Source organism: Microcebus murinus, chromosome 19, assembly GCF_040939455.1.
Source record: "Microcebus murinus isolate Inina chromosome 19, M.murinus_Inina_mat1.0, whole genome shotgun sequence".
Taxonomy (NCBI): Eukaryota; Metazoa; Chordata; class Mammalia; order Primates; family Cheirogaleidae; genus Microcebus; species Microcebus murinus.
Genome location: NC_134122.1, coordinates 26,566,730 through 26,579,748, shown reverse-complemented (window position 1 = coordinate 26,579,748; position 13,019 = coordinate 26,566,730). Strand labels below are relative to the sequence as shown.

Genomic DNA, 13,019 nt, shown 5'->3' with positions numbered 1-13,019 from the left:
TGGAGAGATGACAGTCAAGTTTCAGAATATCAGGGATAAAGAGAAAATTCTAAAAACTTCCAGAAAGGGAAAAGATAGATTATTTACAAAAGCAAGTGATTGATAGCAGTTTTCATGGTAGCAAAACAAGATGTTAGAAATTAATGAAGCAGGGCATTCAAAATTCTTTGGAAAAATTATTTTGAATGTAGAATTCTATAGCCAGTTAGCACTGAAGAGGGATCTTAAAACCTATAGAGACAAAAAGTAAATTAGTGGTTGCCAGAGAAATGGAGAATAATTTTTTTGGTTTTCTTTTTTTTAAGACAGGGAAGGTAAAAATGAGAAGAAAAAGAGTGTGTGGTACTCTTGAAATAATTCAAAATGGGTCATTGCCCTGCAACTAAGAGAATTTGGGGAAGAAAATGGAATTTAAAGCATGTGATTAAAAAAAAACCCAGCTCTGGGAATCTGTATAATTCCAGTTCAATGTTATGTTAGACTAATGACGAATTTTTCACAGGTCGGGAATGAATATGACACCTTTTCTAAACACTCGCCAAAGATGCCCCCAGCCCCTTCAGGCAGAGCATATACCAGCCCTTTGATTGATATGTTTAATAACCCAGCAACAGTCGCACAGAATTCAGAAAGGATAAATAATTCAGCAGGTGAGAAACTTAGTTTGATTTCTTTGAAGATACCTTTTTAAATTTTTAAAAATACATTGTGAAATAAATATTTTGGATAAATGTATTGTGAGATAAAGACAAACATGTATAATACGTGCATTCAGCCCTAGCTTGGAGAAGCGTAAGCTCAACACACGTAGGTCTAGACCATAGGGCATTTTGATAAGTGACACATTTCTGTGGTGTATACTACTTCTATAAACGAATTGATGTTTATACAGAGCAAACATGCCACTGCGAGTTACTATATTTAAAAATAAATGGGACAAAATGTGCACAGCTTTGCAGTGTGTTCCATATTTTGTGGCAAATGTAATAAACTTTTTTTAATAAACTATAAAAGTTCAAGTGGCAAAATTATGGTTATTATTCTCACCCAGAGGCTTAGTCTGATTCTCATCAGCATTTTTCGTCATCTCTAACACAGCGCCTTCTGCTTTGTGGAGGTGTAAGTTCTAACTACTTCAATTTCTTAACTTTATTGATTATATCTCAGCAGATCAGGACCAGTTATTGTTTGCAGATGTTTCAGGCTGCTTCATTGGTTAGTCCCCTCTCTTCCTACACACTGTCTTTGGCACCCAGGACCCTCAAGACCTGTGCTGTGGCCCCTGAGCTGCCAGTGTGGGGAGTCCTTTGGTGTGAGCGTTGTGGGAATTGAGTTGTGTGCTGGAGAGAGCCTGCAGATGATAGCATTTGAAGCTGTTGGGCAAAAGTTGAGAGATTTTCCTAATGATGGGCATAGCTTAGCAGAGGAAGATGATAGTCTGTAGTCATTGGCCTTTGAAGGAAGTACTGTGAGTTATATAAAATATAAAGTTAAAATATATAATACTGTACACACTCCAGTCATTCAAATAACTCTGGTTCTTGTTGGTAAAAGCTAAATGAAAATTGCTGGTGGATGCAGTACTGCTGAGGTAACTAGAGAGTGGCATCTTAAGGAGACAGCAAGGTTTATACTATAACTATTAAGAATTTGCAATAATAAAGCAGAAAAAGATCTTGCATTGTTTTAAATTAAATATGCTAGATGTATTATTAGCCTGGCAAAATTTTAGTGGGGGGCGGGGGAGAGAAAAAAATCTCCATTCTGCTTTTTGTTTTTTCCTGGAGTGGAAATATCAGCTTGTGTTTGAATTGAGGCATGAATTGGCAGCTTCATGCTTCTCCATGAGAAGTGGCTGTGGGGCTGGCGTGCCCGCCTGGCTCCTGGTTCTCTTCTTTGGCTGGCTGTGATCTGTCAGTGTGGATGGTAGCAGTGCCTTCCTTCGAAGGAGCCTGGGTGAGCTGGTGGCTGTAAAGTGTTGAGAGTGTCGTCGGGCACTTAGTGAGGGCCCCATAAGCAGAGGCCATCCTCACTGCATCTTGTGGCGGTGGGGGTGAAAAGCAGCCAGGTTGGCAAGAACATCTGCATTTCCAATTTTCTCCTTTTCTTCGCGGATGTTGGCAGTTGGGTTAGAGCTGCTGCCTCAGCCTGCCTTTGGTGTTGGAGCAGTGTGCCTCTCTAAGGAGAGCCGTCCCCGTTCAAATCAGCACCGTTAGAGCCAGCACATGCTGGCTTGTCCTCTCGGTCTGGAAAGGAGTCCTCAGCTGCAGGGACCCTCCTCTGCACTGTCAGAGCCCTCAGGCCATAGGCTGCCTATGTTTTGTCGCAGTCCCTGTCCCATCCAGGCAATGACAGAGGCAAGGAACTGTGGCACAATTAGAATTTCCGCGGAAGAAGTGTGTGGGCAAGAAGGGAACAGATGGTTTTCTGCGGTTTGCTTGTTTGTGTGGATCGATTATCTTTCTTTGAAACGCTGTCACTGGTACACTCACTCTGACAGATACTTCAGAAGATGCCAGTTTACAGCGATCAGTTTCCGTTGCAACTGGACTGAACATGATGAAAAAGCAGAAAGTAAAGACCATTTTCCCACATACTGCTGGCACCAACAAGACCTTACTCAGCTTTGCACAGGGAGACATCATCACGCTCCTCATCCCTGAGGAGAAGGACGGCTGGCTCTACGGAGAGCACGACGCCTCCAAGGCGTAAGTAAAGTTTATACTTTAGTTCTAACGTAATCTCGGGTTATCTTCTGTATGTCTGCGCATGTGCAGGTAAATTTAGTGCATGAATAGATTATTAGGTCATATGAAGTCACCTCTCTGAAAGTAGTTTTAAATATTCTTTTGTTTTTTAAAAAATTGGCTTTTTTGATTTCTCAAGGAGAATCTGTGTATCAGATATAATTTGTTAAGATTTAACACGTGTAATAGATAGTATAAATGCCATCCTCATTGTGTCAACCATGGTGTACACAGCCTTAGTGTAACTGAGTCAGTTTTCTGTGTAGATTTTTCAAGTAAGTATATTACATATAAAACCAATATGAAAGGAATCCAAGTCAACTTAATATATGAAATACACATTGTTTTGTGCATATATGCAAAGTAGATATTCATTTATAAGAAGACAATTTCATTCAGTCCACACGTGGCCCTGTATGGTGAAAACGGACCCATCTGCCCCCGAGCTACCGTCAGGACGTTCTTTAGTGTTTACCGTTCACTGGTCTACTGCAGATACCACAAAAAGGTCTTTTTTTTTCTCACTCTTCACCTATAGGAGGGGATGGTTCCCGTCGTCATATACAAAGTTGCTGGAAGAAAATGCAAGGGAAACAGTGACTATGCCCACGCCAAGGTACTGCGTGAAACTGGCTCAGGTCTCTCAGCAATAGAAAACCTTTAACCTGTTTCCAGGCATAGCAGAATTATAATCTCGATGTGCAACAAGCCCCACTGTCAAACCTCGGATCTTGTGGACTAGTCAGAAATAGAGTTTACGGCCCCATGGTGGTTTCTGTCGTCCATGAGCTTTACTCACCATCTACTGACCCAGACCCTCTCCTCCCCACCCCTCCAGCTCTCTGAACCCTCTCGCTCCCACCCCACCCCAACCACCTACTGGTTGCTGAATCCAAAATGCATATTTTCTATCCCTATCTTACTTAGCAGCCCTTAACGCTGTTGTACACCTTTTCTGGGGATGTTTTCTTGCCTTGATTTCTTGACCAGTGCTGTCTTCCTTCTGCCTCACTAGCCTCCCTCTTCAGTGCCCCCTGTAGCCCCTCTGCTGCCCGTCCATTAAACATCAGCATTCCTCAGGGATCATCCTTTTTGTCTGTGCTGGGTTGTCTCCTCTACTCCTTGAACTACACCCATGGGCTTCCCTTAGCACCTCTGCACCAATAACCCCCAGTTCATATCCTAGTCCAGATTTTAATAATAACGGTTATCGTTGAGACTGTCTAAAGTGCTTTACTTGACTAGCTCATTTAATTCTCAGCAACAGCTCTATGGGGTAGGACCCCACTTTAAAAAGTGAAACTGAGGCATAGAAAGGTTGAATAACTTGCTCAAGGACACACAGCTAGAATTGGCAGAGCCAAGACCAGAACCCAGGAACATCTCTTCCAGGCTTTGATGTAAATATTTGTAAATGTAGTAGGTGGCTCTAGTTGGCTGTCCCATGGGTCCTCAGAAATGACACATCCACATTGAACTCGTCATCTTTACCCTAAACTGCCTGGTCCTCAGTGCTCTCCCAGAAAGCCCCTAACCCGACAGCTGTTCAGGAAGAATGCCTCCCAGGTCCTCCATTATATGTGCTCAAGGTCCTGATGCCTTCTACGTATCTTCATCCCTAGTAGAATGGCTAAAATGTCATTGCGCCAAGAAATGAAAACTAAGTACCATTAAAGAATTTCGTATGAGTATGCACGTAAAAACCAGTGGAAACATTGTGGTGTTTTGTGTAGATGTATGTACAGTGTGTGTGTTGTAATCCTCTCCTGCCTCCCCCTTTTTGATTAGTGATCTACCATTACTGTGGTCCTTGTCCATGGGACGTTCAGGATGTTTGGGATTCAGGTGGCGGGACCTTATCTAACTTGTATTCTCTCATTTTTGGTTTTGAGCCTGGCGCCAGTGAGAAGCATCAGCACTGTGGACTTAACTGAGAAGAGCAATGTCGTCATCCCCCCACCCGATTACTTGGAATGCTTGTCCATGGGAGCAGCTGCAGACAAAAAAGATGTTGCCAGAAATATTTCTACTTTCAAAGCACCGGTGTCCAAGCCAGAAATCACGTCTCCTGTGAGTAATGCCACAAAATGTCCTATGTACTGGACTCACACTCACCGTCCCCCACCCCCCCAACTAGAGAGGCCTGGGCTACTGTTCTGCCTTGACCATCTTGCTCTGCCCTAGCAGGAGGGTGGTCTGGGCAGGATGAGGAGGGGAAGAGCATTTTCTTCTCCTTTGTTCCTCTAAATTCCCTTCTTTGTCACACAACCTTTAACCTCCTTGACTTCAGTCTGTCTCTTGTTTTTACTTTATGACAGTTTATATACAATAAGCCCATAGATTGCTGGATTTTATTGTTTTTGTTTGTTTGTTTGTTTGCTTTAAGAGACAGGGTCTCCCTCTGTTGCCCAGGCTGGAGTATAGTGGCATGATCATAGCTCACTGCAGCCTCAAACTCCAGGGCCCAAGAGATCCTCCTGCCTCAGCCTCCCAAGTAGTTGGGGCTACAAGCATGTGCCACCATGCCCAGCTAATTTTTAATTCTTTTGTAGAAATACAGTCTTGCTACATTGCCCAGGCTGGTCTTGCATTTGAGTGATCTTCCCTGTAAATATCATTTCAATCATAAATATCTAAAAGACATTATCAATTTTTAAATATATGATATTGGTATTGTGATAATGGTATTTTAAATATCATATTTAAAAACTGATAATAATTCCCAAACATCAGATAGTCACTATTCCAATTTCCGATTATCTCATTTAAAAATTGTTTATAGTATAATTGTTTGAATCTGGATCCAAATCAGCTCCATGCATTGTAATTGGTTGATAAGTCTTGTGAGTCTATTAACAGATCTCCCCTTCTGTCTCTCTTTCCTGGTAATTTATTTGTAGAAGAACCAGCTGTTTGTCCTGGAGAGTATCCCCAGTCTGGGTTTGCTGATTGCGTCCACATGGTGTCCATTACTGTATATTGCCCTGTCACGTTTTGGGTAAATGGGTAGTTAGGGCTCAAGCCTTGATCAGAGTCTGTGTTATGTGGCTGGTTTCGCTAGAGCATTTCATCAGTGGAGGTGGCTGCTTTCATCTGGAGGCACATCTGGAGGTCAGATTGTCTTTCTTTTTGTGATATTAGCAGCTGTTGGTGATTGCCTAGCCCCATTGCTCCATGAAGATTGTATAGTGCCTTTTAAGGTAAAAGAATCTTGCCTGAACCTCATAGTTAGCCCTGGAATTGTAAATGAAAACACTGACACTTTGGCCAACACAAGATAGTCACCAGTTTTAGAAAATGAAAACATGTTTTGTTTTCAGTGTGTTTCCCCTGTGGCTAAAGCCTGGTGAGGGAAGCCTTGATGCAGTAGTTCCTACTGTACAAATTGGATAAATCGAAACATCCTGGTTTTAAATATCAGTATAGTCAATAATGACATGTTATTCCTTATTTAGCATTTGGTAGTTTAAATGTGGCCTACCTTTATTTTTATACCTCTTTGTTGGCTGAATCATGACAGTCTGTCAGTATTAGGAGGCTGTGTTGACTAGTGCTGAGACCTGGCCGGAGTGATCCGAGGACTGTGAACAGTGCTGGGCCCTCTTACTGGCTCCCCACTTCCTTGAGCAGCAGAGCCTTAGGCACACCACCTTCTCCCAAGGCCCTAACTTGGAGAGCTGGGCTGGGGCTGGTGGAGGGGTGACCTGGTGCTCTGTGGCCTCCACCACCAGGCTGGCCCGTGTGGACGCCCTACTGCCCTTCCCGCCTCAGCTCATGCCCTCGGCCTGCCCCCTCCATAGGTGGGCTCCCAGCGATCCTGTCCCTTGGCTGCCTCCAGGCATAGCTGCACACTCCGAAGCTCCCTCCCACCGCATACACAAACATGCACACACCATCGCCACTGCCTCACGTGCCCTGTTTCTATATCACAAACTAGGCAGCTTTCAGTCTTTCCTTTAGCAGCCTTTAATTTTGTGTTTTATATAAGAGCATTTAAAAGCCTCAAATGTCTAATGAAGATGTTCTCCTTGTGTGGATTCTAATGATTTCAATTGTCATTGATTTTGGGAGTCTTAGAATAATGAATGCTGATTAACTCTTTTTTTTTTTTGAGACAGAGTCTCGCTTTGTTGCCCAGGCTAGAGTGAGTGCCGTGGCATCAGCCTAGCTCACAGCAACCTCAAACTCCTGGGCTCAAGCAATCCTCCTGCCTCAGTCTCCCGAGTAGCTGGGACTACTGGCATGCGCCACCATGCCCGGCTAATTTTTTTCTATATATATTAGTTGTCCAATTAATTTCTTTCTATTTATAGTAGAGACGGGGTCTCGCTCTTGCTCAGGCTGATTTCAAACTCCTGACCTCAAGCAATCCACCCATCTAGGCCTCCCAGAGTGCTAAGATTACAGGTGTGAGCCACCACGCCCGGCCTGATTAACTCTTAATAGTAACTGAAACCGATAAGAAATCAGGTTGAGCCCTTCAGGCAGGTATGGAGTTGATATCCAGTGAGGCCATGTTCATAACCGATGGCAGTCAGTATTCCTATGGCAACAGATGACAGTGGCCATAAACACAAGCAAATGGCACGTGCAGCTGCACCACGTGGGAGGGATCTTTGTGGATCAAGATGAGACCGGCACATGAGCATCCATCCATTCAGCATTTAATGGCCAACTTATATGGTCCAGGCCCTGTGTTAGGCCCTCAGGACACAGTAGGAATACGACCAACCTAGAAGTGGAGTGGAGTGAAGGATGTATTAGGGCTGTGGAACAAGATGCATGCAGTGGAGGGTGACGGGAGGGCGACCTGGGTCCCCAGGAAGCCTCAGAGGAAGCTGGGAGGAAAGTATCCAGCCACACCCTGAAGGGTGAGCTTCAACAGAAACACAGGCCTGGGCACTGCAGGGGCTGAGTGCAGCTCAGGGCTTGGGGTCTATGGCGGGATAGACAGGCCAGGCCCAAGCCTGCCAAGCTGGAGGGTCCGAGCTGCCCTGTGTCCTGTATCCATCATGCTGGGTGGGATCTGCAGGTGGCTTTGAGGCTGTGCGGTCCCATACGAGAGGAGGTGAACGTCCCCATTCAGTGGGGATGGAAGGGTGACGAGAGTTACTACAGAAGTAAAAACTGACAGAGCTAGGGACTGACTGGTTAGCCACATGAGACACACACTGTTCTGTCTTTCCTCTGAGCGCAGGTCTGCTTTACTCATATTTACATATTTTACAGCCATTTTCCAATCTATGTAATTTTGAGCTCAGATCTCTAACATGCCAGCATTAAAAAGAAGAAAAACATTCTTACCTGAAATTAAGTTATACACTTAAGTACTAGAAAAACATGCAATTGTTTTGGAGGTTCTGAAGAATTAACTAATCCAGGCCTATGACCCTTATAGGTATGATTACATACATTACATAGGGGGTAAGTTCAAGTTTTTTACAGCACTTGCCACTTGAGAGACCTCCTTCTTACATTTGATTTAGATTATGATTAACATAAAAAGGAGCTGTCTTTGGGGATATTTATATTTTTTATGATTTGACTACTATATTAGACATGAAAAGAAATGGCTTTCTGGTGAATATTTTGTCTAAAATTCTTCTATAAAATAATCAAATTGATAAATTATCCCACTCTTCAGACATAAATAAGGATGGACTCTTAAATTCACCTCATTTATTTATCAATCCCATGCCATTTTAAGTAAACAGAAAAGTAAGTTTTAATATATAGTCAGCCTTCTATTTGTGTGTTCTAAATTATTAGTTTAACCAACTGTAGACGAAAAATATTTGTGGGAAAAAAATAGGTCTGGCTGGGAGCAGGGGCATGCGCCTGTGATTTTGCAGTCCCAGCTCCTCGGGAGGCTGAGGCGGGAGAACCACTTGAGGTCAAGAACTCAAGACCAGCCTGGGCAACATAGTGAGACCCTGTCTCTACAAAAAAAATGTTTTTAATTAAATGGGCATGGTGGCGCACACCTGTAGTCCCAGATACTGGCAAGGCCGAGGTGGGAGGATCTCTTGAGCCCAGGAATTTGAGGCTGTAGTGAACTGTGATTACCCCACTGCACTCCAGCCTGAGTGACAGAGTAAGACCCTATCTCTTAAAAAAAAAAAAAAAAAAAAGTCTGTACTGAACACATAGACTTTTTCTTCTTGTTAGTCCCTAAATGCTACAGTATTGCAACTATATATATAGCATTTACACTGTATTAAGTATTATAAGTAATCTAGAGATGACTTAAAGTATAAGGGAGGATGTGTGTAGATTATGCAAATACTATGACATTTTATATGAGGGATTTGAGCATCTGTGGATTTGGGTATCTGCAGAGGTCTTGGAACCAGTCCCCTGAGGGTACTGTAGGACAACTACATTTCCACCTCAAATGTTACCATCTGCTAGATGTATTAAAAATGCTGACATGAGGTTTCCTTTTAAAATTCACTTGGTGGTCACAGCTACAAGTTTTATTGAAGAGCAAAGTCCAGGTCAGGGGCTTTTTGTAAAAACTATAAAATATCTAATCATTATACCCTTATTCAAAATACTTCTTTTAAAAATAACACTTTTTCTGCTTATAAAAATAACCCAGAGGTTTGGGGGGGTTTCTTTTTTGGTAGAAATTTGGAAAACATAGAAAAGGATTTTTTTTTTTTTGAGACAGAGTCTCGCTTTGTTGCCCAGGCTAGAGTGAGTGCCGTGGCGTCAGCCTAGCTCACAGCAACCTCAAACTCCTGGCTCGAGCAATCCTCCTGCCTCAGCCTCCCAAGTAGCTGGGACTACAGGCATTCGCCACCATGCCCAGCTAATTTTTTGTATATATATTAGTTGGCCAATTAATTTCCTTCTATTTTATAGTAGAGACGGGGTCTCGCTCTTGCTCAGGCTGGTTTCGAACTCCTGACCTCGAGCAATCAGCCCGCTTCGGCCTCCCAGAGAGCTAGGATTACAGGCGTGAGCCACCGCTCCCGGCCAGAAAAGGATTTTTAAAATTTAATTATAATTTCACTTCCAGGATAACTACTGTTACCATTTCATTCTATTTCCTTTGAAATAGATTAATATAAATATTTAGGTATATAGATATTTTAACCTCCCACCCCACCCTACCACCTGTACACACAGCGGGAGCACAGTGTTTTCTCAGATCACATCAAAAGCATTTATGGGAGCCATTTATTCGAGCCCCCCCTCACTGCTGCCCAGCTTCTGCCTGGGCCCCAGCCTGCAACGGCAGGGGTGCCCTCTGACTAGTGCCTTCACACCTGCCCCTCGCATCCTCAGATGCTCCCAGAGTGTTGGCCTACACTTAGTCATCCCCGGAGGCAGATGGATTGCAGGGCCCTTGTGAAATGGAGAAAAGGGGAGAGTGCAGAGAAATGACAGCACCTTTCTAAGTAGATTGAGAAATCCAGGTCTGGTCTGGCGTGGTGGCTCACACCTATAATCCCAGCACTCTGGAGGCCGGGGCAGGAGGATCGCTCAAGGTCAGGAGAAGGCCAGGAGTTCAAAACCAGCCTGAGCAAGAGCAAGACCCCGTCTCTATTAAAAATAGAAAGAAATGAATTGGCCAACTAAAAAAAATATATATAGAAAAAATTAGCCAGGCATGGTGGCACATGCCTGTAGTCCCAGCTACTTGGGAGGCTGAGGCAGGAGGATCGCTTGAGCCCAGGAGTTTGAGGTTGCTGTGAGCTAGGCTGATGCCACGGCACTCTAGCCTGTGCAACAGAGTAAGACTCTGTCTCAAAAAAAGAGAAATCCAGGTCAGAAATCTCAACTAGCAGTTTATCAGTGTTTCTCATCAGAATACTCTTGATAAGACACATACCATTGTCATCTGTGTGCTGTCATTTTAAGATCCTATGCAAGCTGCGAAAGGGGGGGGGACTACAACTGTGTCACCAACATACATTCTTTGGTGACACAGTTCCTCTGTTGGACAAGCTAGACATTTTATCACCACTGATTCAAGTCAGGACTTCCAGGGGCACAGCTGTGGAAATAAGCCCACCCACTGCAGGCGGGCAGAATAGGCACTGCTCTAGAGAAATTAACTAACTCTGGGGCAGTGAAATGGCCCTTTTTAATAGGCCTTCTGGCCTTGTCAGCCTCTTGCAGTTACAGCAGGAAGCAGGGACCTAATAATCTGTGTGTCAGGATCAGGGAAGGACGAGAGGTGCTTCAGTAAATGAAACTAGAGAATTGCTGGATCAGAGGGAAGTGCTCTGGAACTGCCCTGCCCAGTCGAGCAGCCACTCAGCACGGGGGCTAGTCAAGCACTTAAAAAGTGGAGAGTGCTATGAAGGAATTGGATTTCTAATTTTAATCATTTTAATTTAAAAGCCGTATACGGCTAGTGGCTACTATTTGGACAGTCGGGTATAGATCACACAAAATGGAATAATGTTCCATGTAAAAGTTTGATCCATAGTGTGATCAAGAAGCTTGTACCATGGCTGAGGTCACGGGGGGCCCTGGCACCCTTGAGGGCTGGGGACACAGTCCTGCAATTGTGCATCTCAGAAATCTTACACTTGACTGGATCATCTTTCCTTAACTGAGATGTTTAAACCAGCTGGTGATGTTGGGGAAGAGTGTTCTATCTCGGGCCAAACATTGGGATCCATGAAAGCTGAAAAAGCATCTTCACATTTTTTGTCCAAAGATTTTTATGTGTAGTTTTACATACAGCTACTGTCATTTAACGCTGGAACGCTGAGGCATAGGTATACTGAACACCCAGCCCTGAGAGCCGTCCTCCATAGAGTAGAACGCCCGAGCCCACGGACCTGGAAGATTCCCAGGGTTCCCTTGTGATGGCACGTCTCAGAAGGTCTGGGAGGAAGAGCTTCTCCCCAAGTGGTCAGAGGACACTTGCTGGGACTGAGGCTGGTGCTTGTCACAGGACGTGTTCTCTACTACAGTTGCAACCGAGGAAGTGTTGGTTCCTTCCTAACTTTCCAAATGACAAGACAGGCCTGCCTGTTAAAAAGCAGCCCACACTTCTAAGTGCATGTGCCATGACTGAGCTCCTCCTCAGAGCAGCCCCTGTGCAGGCCTGCAAGCATCACAACGTGGGTACTTTGGTTTCCTGAAAGAGCTGGTGACTCTGAGCAGTTGGTTTTTCCCTGTTCTGGTTTCATTGTCCCCATTTTGAGAATAAAGGGGTTGAACTAGATCAGAGGTGGTGACTGGGAGACAAGCACAGCCAGATGAGGACCGGAATGAGTGGTTAACACTGAAGGCAGGGATCGGGCAGGGCTGCTGTTGCAAGTGACTAACCACCAGCTGGCTGGGAAATGTCCTGTAGGGATGTTCTGTGCCCAGCAGAAGCCTGGCGGGGAGGGTAGCATCAAGACTGCACTGGGTCCTCTTGTGGCTTGCCTGCCCCCTGCACCACACACACCTGGCTGGGCAACAAGCCGTGCTGGGTGGTCTGAGCCAATTGGGACCACCCTGTGAGCTGGAGTGAAGTAGTCTCCCTCAAGGCACATGGCTATGTGGTGGGCACTGAACAAAAATCTATATGGTCAGGAAGGGGGAGTGGCCAGCTAAGGTCCATGCAAGGCATTTGGGGATTGGGGGGGCTGGGAGGAATCACAGGTGTGCCCCCCCAACTTCTGTTCCTGCGTGGCCACAGTCACGGCAGAGTGGCTATCCCTCTCTCTAGGCCCAAGACTGTCGCTGCCTGGGCCACTCACACTTGGGGGTGCCTGCCCAGCCCCCTGCAGATGACTGGTTTCATGGCCTTGGTGGTGTCCTGTCTTGTTGGGTACACTCTGGGACCGGCACCGCTCTGGCGGTGGAAGGGGACACAGAGGAGAGGGAGCATGGAGGAGGGCTCAGGGACAGCAGTCAGGTGCAGCCACAGCAGGGGGCTAAGGAGGAGCCCTGCAGTTTAAACAGGCAGGGACACTGGGTGAGTCTTGCTAAGATCTTTGGAGGTCACCAGGTTACAGGCACCATAAGTGCCAAGTCACAGCATTTCCTGGCCTAGAAATTGTCATGCGTGGGAGCGAGGAGGCAGAGGAGCTCCTGTTGACCTTGGATCCAGCAGGAGCATGGAGGTTTCAGATGGCTGACAAATACGCAGATGTTAAGGGACAAATCTGCCTGAACACGTCCTGTGCCTTTTTTAAGTAAACGTTTTATTAAAGAATACCACATACAGAAAAGTGCACAAGGAATTTTCACCAGGTGACTCCGTATAACCAGCAGCAGATCAAGAAACAGAACATTCCCAGCCCCTAGGAGACCACC

The 13,019-nt window shown here is 45.1% G+C and overlaps 1 protein-coding gene across 1 annotated transcript in view; it reads left to right on the top strand.

The window, feature by feature from the left end:
• BAIAP2L1 (BAR/IMD domain containing adaptor protein 2 like 1) overlaps positions 1-13,019 on the top strand; it is an 81,368-nt gene that overhangs the window by 64,237 nt on the left and 4,112 nt on the right. Inside the window, exons 9-12 of the mRNA XM_012759172.2 lie at positions 503-650; positions 2,501-2,708; positions 3,286-3,363; positions 4,640-4,817. Of these exons, the coding sequence (XP_012614626.1) occupies positions 503-650; positions 2,501-2,708; positions 3,286-3,363; positions 4,640-4,817 (612 nt within the window). The remainder of the gene's footprint in view (positions 1-502; positions 651-2,500; positions 2,709-3,285; positions 3,364-4,639; positions 4,818-13,019) is intronic.